Below are 16,204 nucleotides of genomic sequence, written 5' to 3'. Positions count from 1 at the left end.
GAAGCAGACAACTCGTACTCTCCGTACAGTATATGACGAATACCTCCACGTACTCGTACGAGCATTCCGAAAGCAATGAAGGATCGACGAATGACTAAGCTGTATCGCACGGGAATCGATTCCATTTAACCACTCCAAGAGTCCAAGCATCCGGTCACCTATGTATGAGATGATAATACAGGGACAGTTCTCGGAGGTTTCAGGGATTGCTCTTGATAATGGCGGCAACTGAAGGATGTCAACTGTGAACTCAACAACTGGAAGAACAAAGGCTAAGCCGCTAACGCACACCCCCCGGTCGAGGCAAAGAGAGGTTGTGGCTGCTGGCCGTTGATTGGTCTTCAGAGTCCACTGGGCGGGGCTGCTTGGAATGTGCGGCGGATCTGCTTGGCTTTCTCAAATCTGCCAGCATGACAACGCACCAATCATGGACCAGGACGGTTCCAAGTGAACAGGTATTATGTAATCAACACCTTCCTCTGACGAGTTCCTTCATGCTTGCTGCAGCAGACCAAGCCTCTGCAATTTGCGATCGCTTCAGTGCTCGGTTGATTCAGTCGGGCACATGGATGAATACCAGAATGCATATACTAGGATAACTATTAGTTACTGTATGCATTAGTGAGGTTCGAGTTAGACTGGACACAACAAGTTCGGAACCAGGCATATCGCTCCGCCAAGATACATACATAGTTAGGCCTATTCACAGTCTCAAGAGATGGGCTCCGGGAAAACCAAATAGACACCGCGGACCATCTGCAAAATCCCCGGCTGGCGTTGCTCATAACGGGACAATATATTCCTGTTGATCAGAGATTTGATTTTGGCATCTTCCACCCACTTGCTGGACAATTCAACGCCAGAGGGAGCTCTGATTCTAAGCTCTGGATTTCCCTTCCAAGGTCACCTCGGCTGTTGATTGATCGCCCTTGCCCGTTCCGTTCCCCTCTCTCTCTTCGCCTGGACCCGAAAAGGAAAACGAAAAAAAAAACAAAAAATTACAAAAATTGAACATCAAAAAGAACAAAAAAAAAAACCCATTTGGCCATTTCAGTGCGCTCTCCCATCTCATCAGAAACAAGCCGAAAAACAACTCCCATACGGAGTACCTACATACATATTATTATTCATCTCGGCCCACTGTCAATCCAGTTGTCGCCCCGTGCCTCGACGGATGCCAACGGTCAGACCGTCACTACTAGTAAAAACGCATTACCCAGCCTTTTCCCGATCTCCAGTCCCACCACGATAAACCAAACCTATCCGTCTCCCCCTACCTGCGTTCGCTGCTGGTCTCGACCTCTTCCCCGTTCCCGCCTCCCAAACTCCCGCTGTGACCTGCTGGACCGCCGATTTTCCTTGATAATCGTCGCTCCGATCCCCGTTTCCGCTGGTTCGTCGTCTTCGAGACTGCCGCTAGCTCTGATTCTAGCTTTGCGCCGGTCCAGCCCAACATGGAAGCTGGTCGGTCGTCCAACGCCGGCTCCAACACCGGCTCCAATGCCGGCTCCTCTTCGGGGAACTCCAGCGACTTTGTATGTGATACCCTTTTCCTTCTTATAGGCAGGTGACATAATGATTAACTGGCAGCTCATGTGACAGGTACGGAAATTGTACAAGTGAGTAGTGTCTTTTTTTTTTTCCTTCCCTGCCTCTGCCTCGTCCGCGAGTTCGGTTGGCCGGCACTCGAGGAACCGACCGAGTTCGATGGGGCAATATCGATGCTGATCAAATCGTTTAGGATGCTGGAAGACCCTTCATACTCGGAAACGGTCCGATGGGGCGATGACGGGACCAGCTTCGTTGTCTTGGAGGTGCGCATCGGTTTCGCAACCTCGACGTTGCGGTGAAATGCTGACCGCCGGCAGTGCGAAAAATTTACCAAGAACATCCTTCCCAAGCACTTCAAGCACAGTAATTTTGCCAGCTTCGTCCGTCAGCTGAACAAGTACGACTTCCACAAAGTCCGCCAGAACAATGAGGAGTCGGGGCAGTCACCCTATGGGCCGAATGTCAGTCACCGATCCACACACCTTGACCCCCTAGGCCTGCTGCTAAACCTGTCGGACAGGCGTGGGAGTTCAGACACCCGGATTTCCGGGCGAACAGCAAAGAATCCCTGGATAACATTCGCCGAAAAGCGCCTGCTCCCCGAAAGAACCAACAGACAAATGAAGATTCCGTGCAGTCGCAACAAATGGAGATGATGAATTCGCAGCTGCTGGCCCAGCAGCAGCAAATCCAACAGCTGACTGAGCGGCAGGCACAACTCACGGTGGAGTACCAGCTGGCCATGCAGGAAGTCGCCAAGGCGCAGAAAACCATAGTCATGCACGAAAGTGTCATTCAGCAGCTGCTGAACTACTTGTTGATGCTCGATGCCCGACAACGGCGCGACAATCGAGCGGGCACCTCCCTGCAGACCACCAGTCAGGATGGGTCCGTCGTCAACCCGTCGCAGGCCGACGATGGACCAGCGTCACCGCTGCAGCAGGCTGCAAAGATTCTCAATGATTTGAGCGCACAGATGCAAATCAATTTCGCCAATCTGGAACAGCTGAACGACCCGTCCAAGGCGCAGGTGTCCCCGACGCCGCCCTTTGGCAACGGTGTGCGTAACGGTACGACTCGTGCTCCCAACGCGGCCGGCACGAGCGCCGCATCCACGTTAGGATACCCAAAGATGAATGGCGAGCTCGAGTCGGTTGTGTATCCGGTTGGGACGACGAATGGCATCGATCCCATGTACAGCGAACAGGTGAACAATATTCCTTACTCCGTGGCCCCGAAGGAGGCTGATCCCTCGGATCCACGGCGACAACAGCCTCAACAAGAGGCTCGAAAGAAGAACGTCACAGTCAACCCAGGTTGGCTACAGAAACCGAATATCTTGCTTGTGGAAGACGATGCCACCTGCCGACAGATTGGTGGCAAGTTTCTGTATTCCTTCAACTGCGAAGTGGACAGTGCGGTACGTGATGATCATCTCCTGTAGTTCGTGAGTCGATGCTGATCGACGCTGCAGTTGGATGGCTTGGAAGCTATCAACAAGGTGCAAGGCGGCAAGCGGTACGACTTGATTTTAATGGATATCATCATGCCGAACCTGGATGGCGTCTCCGCATGTCAACTTATCCGCCAGTTCGACCGGACTCCCATCATTGCCATGACGTCGAACATCCGCAGCGACGACATTCAACTCTACTTCCAAAATGGTAGGTATTCCGTCCTTTGTACAAACAATCCTTATTGCTAAGCAAAATTCTCAGGTATGGATGATGTTCTGCCCAAGCCTTTCACTCGCAAGAGCTTGCTTGAGATGCTGGAGAAGCATCTCGTCCATCTCAAGAGCATCCCTCAGCCGCTCGATGCATCTGGCACGGCCTCTCTCACCACACAAAGCTCTGCAACGCGAGACTCAATCAAAGAGGAAAGCCCAACCGGTCAGTCGCCTGCGGCTTCAATGACCAATTGGCAGTCGCCGAGTCAGATCCAGACCATGTCCCCGATGAATTTGAACATGCAACAAATGACGGGACAGTACATGACTCCGATGACCCCGGCCGGCACGGCCTTTGCAGTCGATCAGAATGGCGTTCAGTACCCGGCTGCCAGCGCCGCACCGCTCAATCCAGCGGATGTGACTACTACTTCGCACCGCCGCCAGATTTCCGAGCTGTCCAGTACACCAGACGTGGGCAACTTTGCCAAGCGACAACGTCTCTATCAGCCAACCATGGTGCCTCAACTCCCTGCACAGCAGAATGGTTGATCTCCTTTGACTCTCTTCGTCAGGGACTTTGTCTTGCTTTCGTCTTATTACGGTGGCTTTCTGTCGGATTCGGGACTTGATTTGCATGTGGTTCTGTTGGGCTCTGTCCTCATTCTCGTGACCTACGGCTTGCTACAGGTCGGCGTTTGGGAGTTGCGGGCGTGACATGCTTTTTCATCGCCATATACCATTCTGCTCATCTACTCTGGAGGGGATCTGGATCTTGCTTTTTTGTTTGACTGTTTTACAGAATTTCTAAGCGGATTTCGGAAGAAGGTATAATCGGGGCTAGGGGATTTTTTTTTCTCCCATTTTGATTTGATTGATCTGGGGGTGGGTTGGCAATGTCTCTTTCCTTGGGGTTGTTATTATCTGCCACGCGATGATGAGCTTGGGTTTTCACTGCAGGTTGCTTGGTTCGATGGTGAAAAACGGATTGCGGTGGTGCCTGTTGTCCACAGGAATCCGGTAATTATATGATTGATTGGGTAGTTGAAAATCATAGAGGGGTTGGATGTTCGTTGAAGCACTCTTCTTGCCTCGTGACTGGAACTAGGATAACTAGGCTTAACGCTCAATCTGAAATGTCTTCTCGCTGCAAGTGTGCATCTCATTATTATCATCGCTGGACGTTTGTATTTAAGGGATTTTCATCAGCCGGGGTTGAGAGTCTAGGCCTCGACTTCTAGACTCATCCTGGACGGTCGATGGCATGATACATACATGGACCTATAAATTAGAACAGCCCCTGATTGTCGTTTTTTGTCTTTTGGGCACGGCCCGTCACTTTTTCTAGTTAAATTACGAGCAAGTATTCTCACATTTTCCGAAGATCTCGAACGCTGGTCTCGACCGAGGTCTAGGCTCCAGCTTCCGTCGTCATGTTCTGGACCTTTTGCGGCTTGCGTGAGTTGTGCGGGTTGCATGACTCACATCTGACATGTGGCTGCGGAGTTGCAAATGCAAACGGACTCTCCTGTGGCTTGTGAGGGCCTAGGGGGTGTGCAGTGTGCAGTGTGCACATGAATCACGCGCTAAGCCAGATTGGAGGGAGATTGTCAAACAGAGCAAACAAGCCAAACAAGCCAAATCAATGTCCATCTTGAAAGTGGGATGTCGAGTCATAAGCTTTCGAGTTGTGCGGTTCATGAGTTGAGTACGATTGGGATATTGTCGAACTTACGAAAGAAATCCTCCCTCCGTTCTACTCTCAAATCTCGATTCTGATGGGGCCGAAACAGAAAGGCGGCGGCGGCGGCGGAGGAGGAGGAGGAGGAGCTGGGGGAGCTGGGAAACAAAAAGGCTACGCGGCAGAGGAAGTTGAAGAACCTTTGCAGGCCGTTGTATGTCGCGTCACATTACTGTTTTTCTCCGGTTTCAATATTGCTGGAAATGGAACTGATATCAATTCGACCCCAAGGTGCTTGCGGATACCTTTGAGACCCGATTCGAGCCGTTCACATTACAGAAGCCAAGGGTAGGGACTTCCTAATGGAGGAGTAGAGAAAGACCGCTGATGAGATCGATCGATTTACGATGATAGTGTCTATTACCTCTCGCGAATACTCCGTTGATTGAATATACGCTCGAGTTCCTTGCCAATGCGGGAGTGCAAGAGGTGTTCCTCTACGGAGGCGCGCATTCAGATCAACTAGAAAAGTATATTGTGTACGTCTGAGCATCCCCGGCGCCGTGGGGGAGAAGGTGGCATTGACGAGAACCGGATAGGGCGTCGCGATGGAAAGCATCCTCGTCGCCATTCAAGAAGCTGACCTTTCTCAAATCCACGTCAACGTCCGTCGGGGACGTCATGCGCGATCTCGACGGAAAGCACCTCATCACCGGTGACTTCATCGTCGTTAGCGGCGACGTGATCAGCAACCTGCCGATCGAGGATGCGCTGGCGAAGCACCGCGCGCGGCGCGCGGCGGACAAGAACGCCATCATGACCATTGTCCTCCGGGAAGCGGGCACGCAGCACCGGACCAAGTCCGTCGGCATCTCGCCCGTCTTCGTCATCGATCCCACCAAGGATCGCTGCCTGCACTACGAGGAGATTGACCCTCATCGGACCCGGACGACGGCGGGATCGGGGCCGACAGGCCGTCTGACGATCGACATGGAGCTCATCACGTCGCATCCCGAGATCGATATCCGGCATGATCTCATCGACTGCCGCATCGATATCTGTACGCCGGACGTGCTCAGTTTGTGGTCGGATAGTTTTGACTATCAGTCTCCGCGGAGACAATTCCTGTACGGCGTCCTGAAGGACTACGAGTTGAATGGCAAGACCATCCATACGTATATTGTCAAGGACCACTACGCGGCGAGGGTTCGGGATCTGCCGGCGTACGACGCTGTTTCAAAGGATATTATTTCCCGTTGGACCTACCCGCTGTGCCCCGACACGAACCTGCTGCCCGGGCATACCTACGAACTGAGACCTGGCAATCTGTATCAGGAGCGAGGCGTGACGCTGGCTCGTTCCTGCGTGGTTGGTCGGCGTTGTGTGCTAGGCCAAGGCACCATTATTGGCGACAAGACCACCGTCACCAACTCCGTGCTTGGGAGAGACTGCAGGATAGGAAAGAATGTCATTCTTGATGGGGTGTATATCTGGGACGGTGCCGTCATCGGAGACGGGACCGAGATCCGCCAGGCGATCATCGCCGATGATGTCGTTGTAGGCGAGAACTGCAAGATCCAGCCCGGTGCTCTAATATCATTCGGAGTAAAGCTGGACAATGGTGTTATAGTCAAGTCAGGAGTGCGAATCACTGCGGCTCCGAGAGACGGCGGCGTCGTTCCCAACGATCCCCAGGTCGTTGGCAAGGGTGGCCACGGCTATGAGTATTTCCGCGAGGAGGATGAGGACGACGAGGACGCTGCGAGTGAGATCGTGTCGGGTCTCGGTGAGTATGCCAGTCAAGCTTGCGAGATTTCGCACTGACAGTCTCCTAGTGTACAACATAGCACACCTGTCGCTGTCCACCGACTCCATCTCGACCCTCACCAGTGAGGTGTCGGACGAGGAGATGTTCCGTGAACACCGGTCAGATAGTTTCGGCACCTCGGTATCGGAGGAAGAGCATGACCAGTTCCAGCACGACGCCTCCACGAGCGTCTACGAGAGTCTCCGCGAAGGAGTGTCGGCGGACGTGGTGCAACTGGAACTGGTTAGTCTCCGGATGAGCGCGAACGCCTCGGACCACCAGGTGCGACGCGCGATTGCGTCGGCGTTCATGCGGCGCATCCAGGCCCTGATGGAGTCCGGCAAGGGCGCGGGCGAGGCCGTCCGAGACGTGTTCACCAACTACAAAGTGGTGGTGGAACGCGGCCTGTTCGACAAGAACAAGGACGAGAAGAACGACCAGGTGGACCTGCTGCTGCTGATCCAGCAGGATCTCGTCCACCGGCCCAAGGGCGAGACCATTCTCCTGTTCACAGCTAAGCAACTATATGACCTCGACATTGTCGAGGAGGAAGCCTTTGAGGCTTGGTGGGAAGATGAACGATCCAAGCGTACGGAGGAACTGCGCAGGGTTCGCAGTCAGACGCAGCAGCTTATTGAATGGCTGGCCACCGCGGAAGAGGAGGACAGCGAAGAGGAAGAAGACAGCGAGGAGGAAGAGAGCGAGTGATGCAGACCTCCTTCTGGTCTTCTGATTAGGGCTTTATAATAGACCTGGTCTGTGTTAATGCATGTATTACGGCGTTCATATTGATCTCTGAACATTGCAACGAGACCGAAAATCCGGCTCGGTCAACTGGCTTGGTGAGGCGAACGCCGCAAGCCAGTTGGCCTGGATGATTCAGTAGGCTGATGAGTAAGCACCGGACAACTGACTGCATTAGCCCGATTAGGTAACATCAAGGTTTGATCCCCGCCTGGTCCGATCCGCCCTTCTGCGTCTATCAACTGCTGCTGAGAGTAAAGAAGTGGTTTGATGAGGCACAAACCGGTGCTCATTACTTGTGTTGCAAGGCTTTAGCAAGTCAACGATAAGCTTCTTCAGCTTTTTTTTTGCCATCTGCGAACTATTCTCACCGAGTCACCTCTTGTTCACGCGCCCCCGTTTCACTCTCCATCTTATCAAGAAACGCGGATCGGGAGATCACCGTGATTCAAAATTCCCTCTCAACAGACAACAACAGTTGTTGCAGGCTTTGAACTTTTTGTTGCAGATACTTCATAGCCTAGCTCCCATCTTTTGTTTGTCTCGAATCGTGGCTTGCCACGATCTAACCACTTTCCACCACGCCGCCCAATACGAGGAAGAGAAAGGCGGCCGAGGCGGCGATCGACGACGACGATAACCGCGGCACGGCCGTCTCGACCTTAGATCGTAAGCCCGTCGCAGACCAGGACCACCTCACAACATCATCGTTATCATCCCGGAGGGAATCCGAACTCGCGACACCAGCCACCACCGCCGCCGCCAGCATGGATTCGGAGGACGATTTTATGTCTGATGCGTCAAGCCAAGGGGGGTTTATGGAAGAGCAGGATAGCGAGGATGAGAGTTTGGGAGATGGTAAGTCCTGATTTTTTTCTTTTTTAGCGGTTGGATTTTTGTTTGGAACGAGACTGACTCATAGCAGAGTTTGAGGAGGACCTTGACGCCGGGTTCTCTTACGACAAGGATATCGTCCAAAAGACGAAGAAGCCGTTCGAGGTCGACTTTCGGGTGCTGAGCCCCACGGATATCGAGCGAGAGCAGAACCAACAGATCAATGAGGTTGCCACCATCCTGGGCTTGCCTCCGGAGTCGGCGGCGATCCTACTGCGTTTTGGCCGATGGAACCGGGAAAAGATCATTGAGACGTATATGGAGCGGTCAGAAGAGCTGCTGGAGGAGGCCGGGCTGGGTCAGAACTTCGAAGGCACGCCGAAGACCGAGGTCGTGCCCGGTTTCATGTGCTCCATTTGCTGCGAGGATAGCGATGACCTCGAGACGTATGCCATGCGCTGCGGCCATCGGTTCTGCGTGGATTGTTTCCGGCAGTACTTGGCACACAAGATCCGGGAAGAGGGTGAGGCAGCGCGGATACAGTGTCCGCAGGATCAGTGCCATCGGATCGTGGACTCGAAATCCCTGGCCCTGCTGGTGACTGATGATCTCAAGGATCGGTATGTTTCTGTCTTCTTCTCTTAGACAGCATGTGCGAAGTTCTGACCAGCATATAGGTACCAAACTCTCCTCACGCGCACCTACGTCGACGACAAGGACAATCTCAAGTGGTGTCCTGCTCCCAACTGTGAATACGCCATCGATTGCGCGGTCAAACCGCGAGAGCTCACCCGCATCGTGCCGACGGTGCGTTGCGGATGCGAGCACCGATTCTGCTTTGGGTGCGCGCTGAACGACCACCAGCCGGCACCCTGCAAACTGGTCAAGATGTGGCTGAAGAAGTGCGAGGATGACTCGGAGACGGCCAACTGGATTTCTGCCAACACCAAGGAGTGCCCCAAGTGCCAGTCAACGATTGAGAAGAACGGCGGCTGCAACCACATGACGTGCCGCAAGTGCAAGCACGAGTTCTGCTGGATGTGCATGGGTCTGTGGTCGGAGCACGGCACCAGCTGGTACAACTGCAGCCGGTACGAGGAGAAGTCCGGGGCGGAGGCGCGGGACGCGCAGGCGCGGTCACGGGCGCAGTTGCAGCGGTACCTCCACTACTACAACCGCTACGCCAACCACGAGCAGTCGGCCCGGCTGGACAAGGACCTGTATCTGAGGACGGAGAAGAAGATGACCAGCCTGCAGTCGCAGTCGGGCATGTCGTGGATCGAGGTGCAATTCCTGGCCACGGCATCGCAGGCGCTGCAGCAGTGCCGGCAGACGCTCAAGTGGACGTACGCATTTGCGTACTACCTGGCGCGCAACAACCTGACAGAGATCTTCGAGGACAACCAAAAGGACCTCGAGCTGGCCGTGGAGAGCCTAAGCGAGATGTTCGAGAAGCCCATCAACGAGCTGGCCAACCTCAAGGTCGACATCCTCGACAAGACGGCCTACTGCAACAAGCGGCGAGTGATTCTGTTGAGCTTTACGGCGGAGAATCTGAAGAATGGTAAGCCAACCACCCGGATACTACCAAGTCCAAGTACTGATACTGACGGCCTTGCTACAGGAGAATGGGAGTTTAATGTCCAATTATGAGCCACGCATGGTTTCTTCTTTCTTTTTTTTCTTACATTCTGCAACATCGGTTTTGTATCCGCAGCGGCAACAACATTCATTCCATCGCAAGGAATCATTACTCTGGGTCAATCAGGCATTTGTACAGTCTAGGGGTGTATGCCGATGCAAGTCTACAACGTGCGGAGTTGATCCGCCGTGCATTTGGTAGTTAGGTATTTGGTATTTGGTACCATCATGAGCGCTAGATCTATTCTCAATATTATCGGTTAGGGATGATTTGGATTTCTAAACTTCCATTGTCGAGACTCGAGCCCGCGAAGTGAGATGGATCCATGAACTTATGAAGTAGGCATGTACTCCGTACCTCGGGTCCTCGGCTCTCGGAAGATCAATCTTCCGTGACTTCGAAACCGGTTGCTGAGAACAGAATATGTCATCGGGCAAACGCCGAGTGTGAACTGAAGGTCCGACATTTCGGCCGTAAGTTGGTCGGTTTAAAACTTGTAAAGAAATAATTAATGACAGTCGTTTTCGGAGTTTGCGACGTTGGCGTATTTATTTTTTTTTGAGTTTTCATATGAAAGCCTTTTTTGAGGAATTTGCCCGAGTTCCTTGCAGCTTTTGGCTCCTTTGATAGAGGAAAATTGTGCAAAATGTTCCGTATTATAGTTTGAAAAGGAGGCAACAAAACTAGGCAGAAATCTTGTGTTTCTTGTCTGCATCTTGGACTAAACATCACTCGAGGATTGGAGTTGGAGATGGTGCGGGGAGAAGATGAGTGAGAAGTGACGATGAAATGTATGTAGTTATGAATCTGATGGTCAGATCAGATAAAAATATCAGATCATCATGATCATCATCAGAAATCAACGGCAGAGGCTCGCAATACATAAATAACTTGGCAATTCATATTCATTGGCATAGATCGAAGTCCAGATCGTCATGAGATGTGTTGCAATCCAACTTGAAGTGTCTTATTTTTCTTCTTCTGAAGCGTCAAGAATTCTGCCGCCACAAGCTTCAAAAAAGTCCTAAGATCGCGGCGCAGTGCAAAAAGTCAAGACATTCTGACATCTCCGATTCTATCAGGCCCATGTTGCTCACAAGGCATTGAGCAGAATGATTTAGAAACTATATTTTGTGAGATATCGGGATCTTTGCTTGTTTCTCTTCCTCAGTTTTTTTGTTTGCGCATCAATCCATTAAATATTCCCTATCGGGCCTCGGCGGCTTTCACGTCCCAACTCCAGTCAAGAATCTCCGCGATTCCGGCTTCAACGACGCAAACACCCTCCCCCAAAAAAAGACTGATATTACAACGAGGGGTATCTGCGAAGCCGTCACCAACCTCGTCGATCGCGTTTCTCTCCTCTCCTGATTCCCTCTCTACTCTTTTCTCCTCTTCTCTCGGCAGCCCATCGTCCACCCTGGCGGCTCCGGCTGCGACAGAAAGAGCAACAGCTCTTCCTCCTGCTCGAATGGCGGAACACATTTCGGGCCAGGAATATGAGTACGTGTTTTGTCTTTTTCTCCCTTCTTGAGGGAAAGAGCATTGGAACAATTCTTCGGCGACCGAGGGAATTGAGACTGACTGGTGCTTTGTGGTGAAATTTTAGCTACGAAGCTCTCCCGTCCAATTATGGCCTCGGGCACAACATGCTCGCGGGCGCTTTTGCCGGGATTGCGGTACGCTTTTTTCTTCTATTTCCTTCAGTTGGCGATTCGCATCGCTGATGCGGGTTTTAGGAACACTCGGTTATGTACCCGGTAGATTTGTTGAAGGTTTGTGCCGAACACTTGGGGAAAAAAAAATAATAATAAAAATCAACTCCTCGCCCGCTGATTGTTTGCCCTACGTCAATAGACTCGAATGCAAATCCTTCATCCCTCCGCCAGCGGCTTGTATACCGGATTGACGAATGCCGTGTCGACAATCTACCGAATCGAGGGTTGGCGGACTCTATGGAAGGGTGTTTCTAGCGTCATCGTGGGTGCGGGTACGGAAATCGAGCGCCCAATATGCTAGTGGCGGATGGATATGCTGAAAGATTGAGCGTCGTATAGGTCCCGCCCACGCCGTCTATTTTGCTACCTACGAGTTGGTCAAGGATTTGGCTGGAGGAAATGTCGATGATGGGCATCATCCGTTCGCGGCTGGTGAGTCCGACCGTAAATAGCGAGTTCTTGAGCGATTGATGCTGATAGCGGGACAGCGTTGAGCGGAGCCGCAGCAACGATTGCTAGCGATGCTCTGATGAATCCGTTTGACGGTAGGCACTGGATTCCCCGAAGTGATGGAAGGCAAACAGTGGAATCTGACTGTCCCAGTCATCAAACAACGCATGCAGGCCCAAGGCGCAACGCATAAGACCATCGCGCAGTGTGCGCGCGCCGTCTACCGCGCTGAAGGGCTACATGCCTTCTACGTCTCCTATCCCACGACACTCTGCATGACCGTGCCGTTCACGGCGACGCAGTTCGTGGCCTACGAATCGATATCAAAGGTCATGAACCCAAACAAGGAGTACGACCCGCTCACCCACTGCGTGGCCGGCGGGTTAGCCGGCGCCGTGGCCGCCGCGGTCACCACCCCGCTCGACGTGATCAAGACGCTGCTCCAAACGCGCGGGATCACGCAGGATCCAGAGGCACGCACGGCACGGGGGTTATTCGATGCGGCCACTATCATCCAGCGAAAGTTTGGATGGACCGGGTTCTTGCGGGGGATACGACCGCGCATTATTTCCACGATGCCCAGCACGGCTATTTGCTGGTATGTTGCTGGTTCCCCAATAGTTTGGATCATCTCCCTGACTCGTCGTGTAGGACATCGTATGAGATGGCAAAGGCATACTTCAAGCATCAGCAGGAGGAGACATGACGCTAGTGTGCAGTACATATCCCGGATTGTGTTGCACGCATCGTCGGAGGGAGTCCTAATCACTTTCGGTCCAATCTAGGGACCGCACTGGACTACTTCCCGCCCCTCTGTATATCTGTTGGTTCTCTTACGCTTCGCATGTGGACACCATCTATCCCACGACAAGCGTGGACTTAATTTGACACACGTGCTTTTGTCTGTTTGTTCGAGTCCGTGATTTCCGGCGTTGGAACCGGTAGAGCGAGAAAACAAAAAGAAAAAGCATAAGAGCGAGTGGGCTTGCTGCAGGGATTTTTCCGTGTCGGATGGAACTGATGATTGATGTGTAGGTCTGGGGGCTGTTTGTGCGTTGGATTTCTTCGATTCACTGTCGTGTGTTTATGCCATATTTCGAACCTCTGTACTCATAGACCTCTTTCTGACATACCCCTAAGAAGGGCGAGGCAATGTGTTTTCTGTGATTGATATATGAATCCTCTTGACTCCTCTCAATGGATACCTACTAGATTACATAAGCCCAGTATGTATGGATGCGAGAAACGGCTCGACTACGTCACAGCTTCTCTCTTCGGTTCGAGGCTTTGAATCGACAGACTTGCTTTGCGGTGACCCGATTCCGAGTTGAGCAGGGCGTATATCAACCTCTGTTTGTGAGAGAAACCTAAGATATCCGATGTCCTGAGCGTGGAGAAAGGCTCGACGCCACCTTCTCCATCTAAATTCTCTTTTCCAGCTCCACTAGGTACTACTCGATAACGGCATCGGAGCACCATCTATCAGTACAATACTAGAACTTGTTCGAAGGAGTTACGGACAGACTGCGTCGCATGGGCCGACACATGTCTGTCTGTCCTTCCCACGTGGCACTCAGCTTTCTGAATGATGCGCTCCAAGCCCTCGTCTTCGCTGCAGAAGACATACGATGAGTGTTATTTGATGTGTTCGACGGCGGTATACTTTGAGGGACAGGTTCGAATTCCAATTCCTTAGATCAAGAAACAGATAATTCTAACTCGAGGAAAGAATAATGAACGAGAAGCCCTCCGGTCATGGCGCAATGCCCTTGAAACCATCTACTATCACAACGCATACCGTGTCCCGCCCAACTACGTGCCCAAGAACGAAACCGAGCGGGCCCTGCAGGAGTCCATCCGCCAGCTGGAGCTGCAGTGCAAGGAGCGTGTGGACCTGCTCGAGGCGCTGCAGGAGAGCCGGAAAGAGATTGCTGCTGATTCTTCTTCTTCTGGCACGGCGGAGGCTGTGAAGCAGCAACCGTCGTCTTCGTCCTCTTCTTCCCAGCCGCGTGCGAGGCTGGAAAAGGGTAAGAAGCCAGTTTCCAGCCCGGTAGTCGAGGGGAGTAGTAGGCCCGGATGGATCGCCGACGGCACAGTGCCCGCTATGGATTACGATGATCTGTGCAGGCCGCCGGCGCTACCGCCGCGCCCTCCACCGCCACCACGGCCGCCTTCATCGTTGGCAGTGGGCAGGGAGAGCGGGTATGTCCGGCGTGAAGCGTCGGCGTCGCCTTCGCCACTTGTCCGTGAGACTTCTCGCGGCTCCAGCCCGGAACGCCGCAGGGTCATGCTCACCACGCTGCGGCAGAAAAAGGACGGCTCGACGCCGAAAAAGGGCAAGGCGAAAACAGGGAATGGCCGCAGCGCGTCCCGCCCTGCTGCGTCCAAGGCGGCGGGACTGGCGTGGGGGTCGTTGGGCCCGGGAGCTTCGTCGTCTGGAGACAGCGTGGCGACAATGCACGGGCCGTCCAGCGAGTCGGACGCGAAGCGGGAGCGCTCCGAGACGAGTAAGGTGCCAACGACGACGACGATCGGCGATGATGTTCCTCGACGGAGACGGCAGCCCCCGCTAGACTACTTCTCGCCGTCGTACAGGCGGGAACCGCAGGCGGCGGATCCGCTACTGTCGTCGTCCAAGTCTGTGTCTGCTGCTCCGGAGCGGGCAGCGGCCGCAGCGAGCAGAAAATCCTTGTCAGCCAGTGACCTGCAGAAACAGTCTCCGAGGTCGGCACCGCCGGCCCGAAGGGAGTTCGCAGATCGAAGCCCCGGTGCTGGTCCGCCGTGGTCTAGTAGACCGAGCTCCACTCCGCAGACGTCGTCGATCCCCAAATCAAGTCCCGCGACGCCACCGACGACTTGCGCCTCGTCGCCCAGCGAGGACGAGCAGATGCGGTCGCGCCGATCATCAGAGCGAGCCGTCCCAGCACGAAAAGTCAGGACGGTAGCCTCCGAGAGACAGCGAGTAACGCCGCCGTCGAGTCCATCCGAGGACTCACCGCCGTCTTCTGCGGAGGAAGACGAAACGGACCGCAGCTTCCGGGACATCTTGAAGAAGCTCCCTCGGGGCATTGACGTAACCGCGGCACGGCAGATCCTCAACGACGTGATTGTCCGCGGTGACGAGGTGCGCTGGGACGACATTGCAGGGCTGGAGGCGGCCAAGAATGCGCTCAAGGAGGCCGTGGTGTACCCGTTTCTCCGGCCGGAGCTGTTTCGGGGGCTCCGGGAGCCCGCGCGTGGGATGCTACTCTTCGGCCCACCGGGGACGGGCAAGACGATGCTCGCGCGTGCCGTCGCGACAGAGTCCAAGTCGACTTTCTTCTCGGTCTCGTCGTCGACGCTCACGTCCAAATGGCACGGCGAGAGCGAGAAGCTGGTGCGGGCGCTGTTCGGCTTAGCCAAGGCGCTGGCGCCGTCGATCATCTTCGTCGACGAGATCGACTCGCTGCTGTCGACGCGGTCGTCCGGCACGGAGCACGAGGCGTCGCGGCGGTCAAAGACGGAGTTTCTGATCCAATGGTCCGATCTGCAGCGGGCGGCGGCGGGGGCGTCGCGGGATAGTAACGGGGATGCCAGCCGCGTGCTCGTCCTCGCCGCGACGAATCTTCCCTGGGACATTGACGAGGCCGCGCGCCGCCGCTTCGTGCGCCGTCAGTACATCCCGCTGCCGGAGAGCCATGTCCGAGAGCAGCAGCTGCGGAAGCTGCTCAGTCATCAGAAGCATGAGCTGACGGATGATGATATTGAGGTGTTGGTTCGAGTAACAGAGGGTTAGTACTTCTCGATCCTTCCCCTTTTTTTTCCCAGTGTCAGTAGGTACTGATGTGGTTAGGGTTCTCCGGCTCCGACATCACCGCGCTCGCCAAGGACGCCGCTATGGGCCCTCTGCGCAATCTCGGCGAGGCATTGTTACACACACCGATGGAGCAGATCCGGCCGATCCGGTTCGAGGACTTTGAGGCGAGTCTGTACACGATCCGGCCGAGTGTGAACCGCGAAGGGCTTCGGCGGTATGAAGAATGGGCGCGGGAGTATGGCGAACGGGGGGGTTAAAATCAATCCATCATCAGTCTGGATAGATTCAGTTTCGGACAATAACACAGTGAAT

The 16,204-nt window shown here is 53.9% G+C and overlaps 5 protein-coding genes across 5 annotated transcripts; all 5 read left to right on the top strand.

The window, feature by feature from the left end:
• Nucleotides 1–1,454: 1,454 nt before the first annotated feature.
• VTN31DRAFT_1647 (uncharacterized protein) lies at nt 1,455–3,772 on the top strand (the record flags this gene model as incomplete). The annotated part of the gene is made up of 7 exons (XM_069401727.1): nt 1,455–1,535; nt 1,603–1,619; nt 1,742–1,814; nt 1,869–2,012; nt 2,072–2,971; nt 3,026–3,215; nt 3,270–3,772. 7 exons carry the CDS (start codon nt 1,455–1,457, stop codon nt 3,770–3,772), a joined length of 1,908 nt encoding a protein of 635 aa, XP_069264503.1.
• A 1,226-nt stretch (nt 3,773–4,998) lies between these two features.
• Nucleotides 4,999–7,416, top strand: VTN31DRAFT_1646 (uncharacterized protein; the record flags this gene model as incomplete). Its single annotated transcript, XM_069401726.1, has 5 exons — nt 4,999–5,115; nt 5,193–5,249; nt 5,316–5,440; nt 5,501–6,687; nt 6,737–7,416. The coding sequence occupies 5 exons, from the start codon at nt 4,999–5,001 to the stop codon at nt 7,414–7,416; spliced, it is 2,166 nt and encodes a 721-aa protein (XP_069264502.1).
• Nucleotides 7,417–8,219: 803 nt separating this feature from the next.
• On the top strand, nt 8,220–9,939 carry VTN31DRAFT_1645 (uncharacterized protein; the record flags this gene model as incomplete). Its single annotated transcript, XM_069401725.1, has 4 exons — nt 8,220–8,310; nt 8,378–8,906; nt 8,964–9,850; nt 9,911–9,939. The coding sequence occupies 4 exons, from the start codon at nt 8,220–8,222 to the stop codon at nt 9,937–9,939; spliced, it is 1,536 nt and encodes a 511-aa protein (XP_069264501.1).
• A 1,460-nt stretch (nt 9,940–11,399) lies between these two features.
• On the top strand, nt 11,400–12,802 carry VTN31DRAFT_1644 (uncharacterized protein; the record flags this gene model as incomplete). The annotated part of the gene is made up of 8 exons (XM_069401724.1): nt 11,400–11,431; nt 11,538–11,607; nt 11,668–11,703; nt 11,786–11,918; nt 11,986–12,078; nt 12,135–12,191; nt 12,250–12,694; nt 12,748–12,802. 8 exons carry the CDS (start codon nt 11,400–11,402, stop codon nt 12,800–12,802), a joined length of 921 nt encoding a protein of 306 aa, XP_069264500.1.
• An 879-nt stretch (nt 12,803–13,681) lies between these two features.
• On the top strand, nt 13,682–16,149 carry VTN31DRAFT_1643 (uncharacterized protein; the record flags this gene model as incomplete). Its single annotated transcript, XM_069401723.1, has 3 exons — nt 13,682–13,771; nt 13,826–15,866; nt 15,929–16,149. 3 exons carry the CDS (start codon nt 13,682–13,684, stop codon nt 16,147–16,149), a joined length of 2,352 nt encoding a protein of 783 aa, XP_069264499.1.
• Nucleotides 16,150–16,204: the final 55 nt, after the last annotated feature.

Source organism: Thermomyces dupontii, assembly GCF_041956625.1.
Source record: "Thermomyces dupontii strain NRRL 2155 unplaced genomic scaffold VTN31scaffold_1, whole genome shotgun sequence".
Lineage (NCBI taxonomy): Eukaryota > Fungi > Ascomycota > Eurotiomycetes > Eurotiales > Trichocomaceae > Thermomyces > Thermomyces dupontii.
Note: the sequence above shows the minus strand (reverse complement) of the source record. Positions and strands in the feature narration are given on the sequence as shown.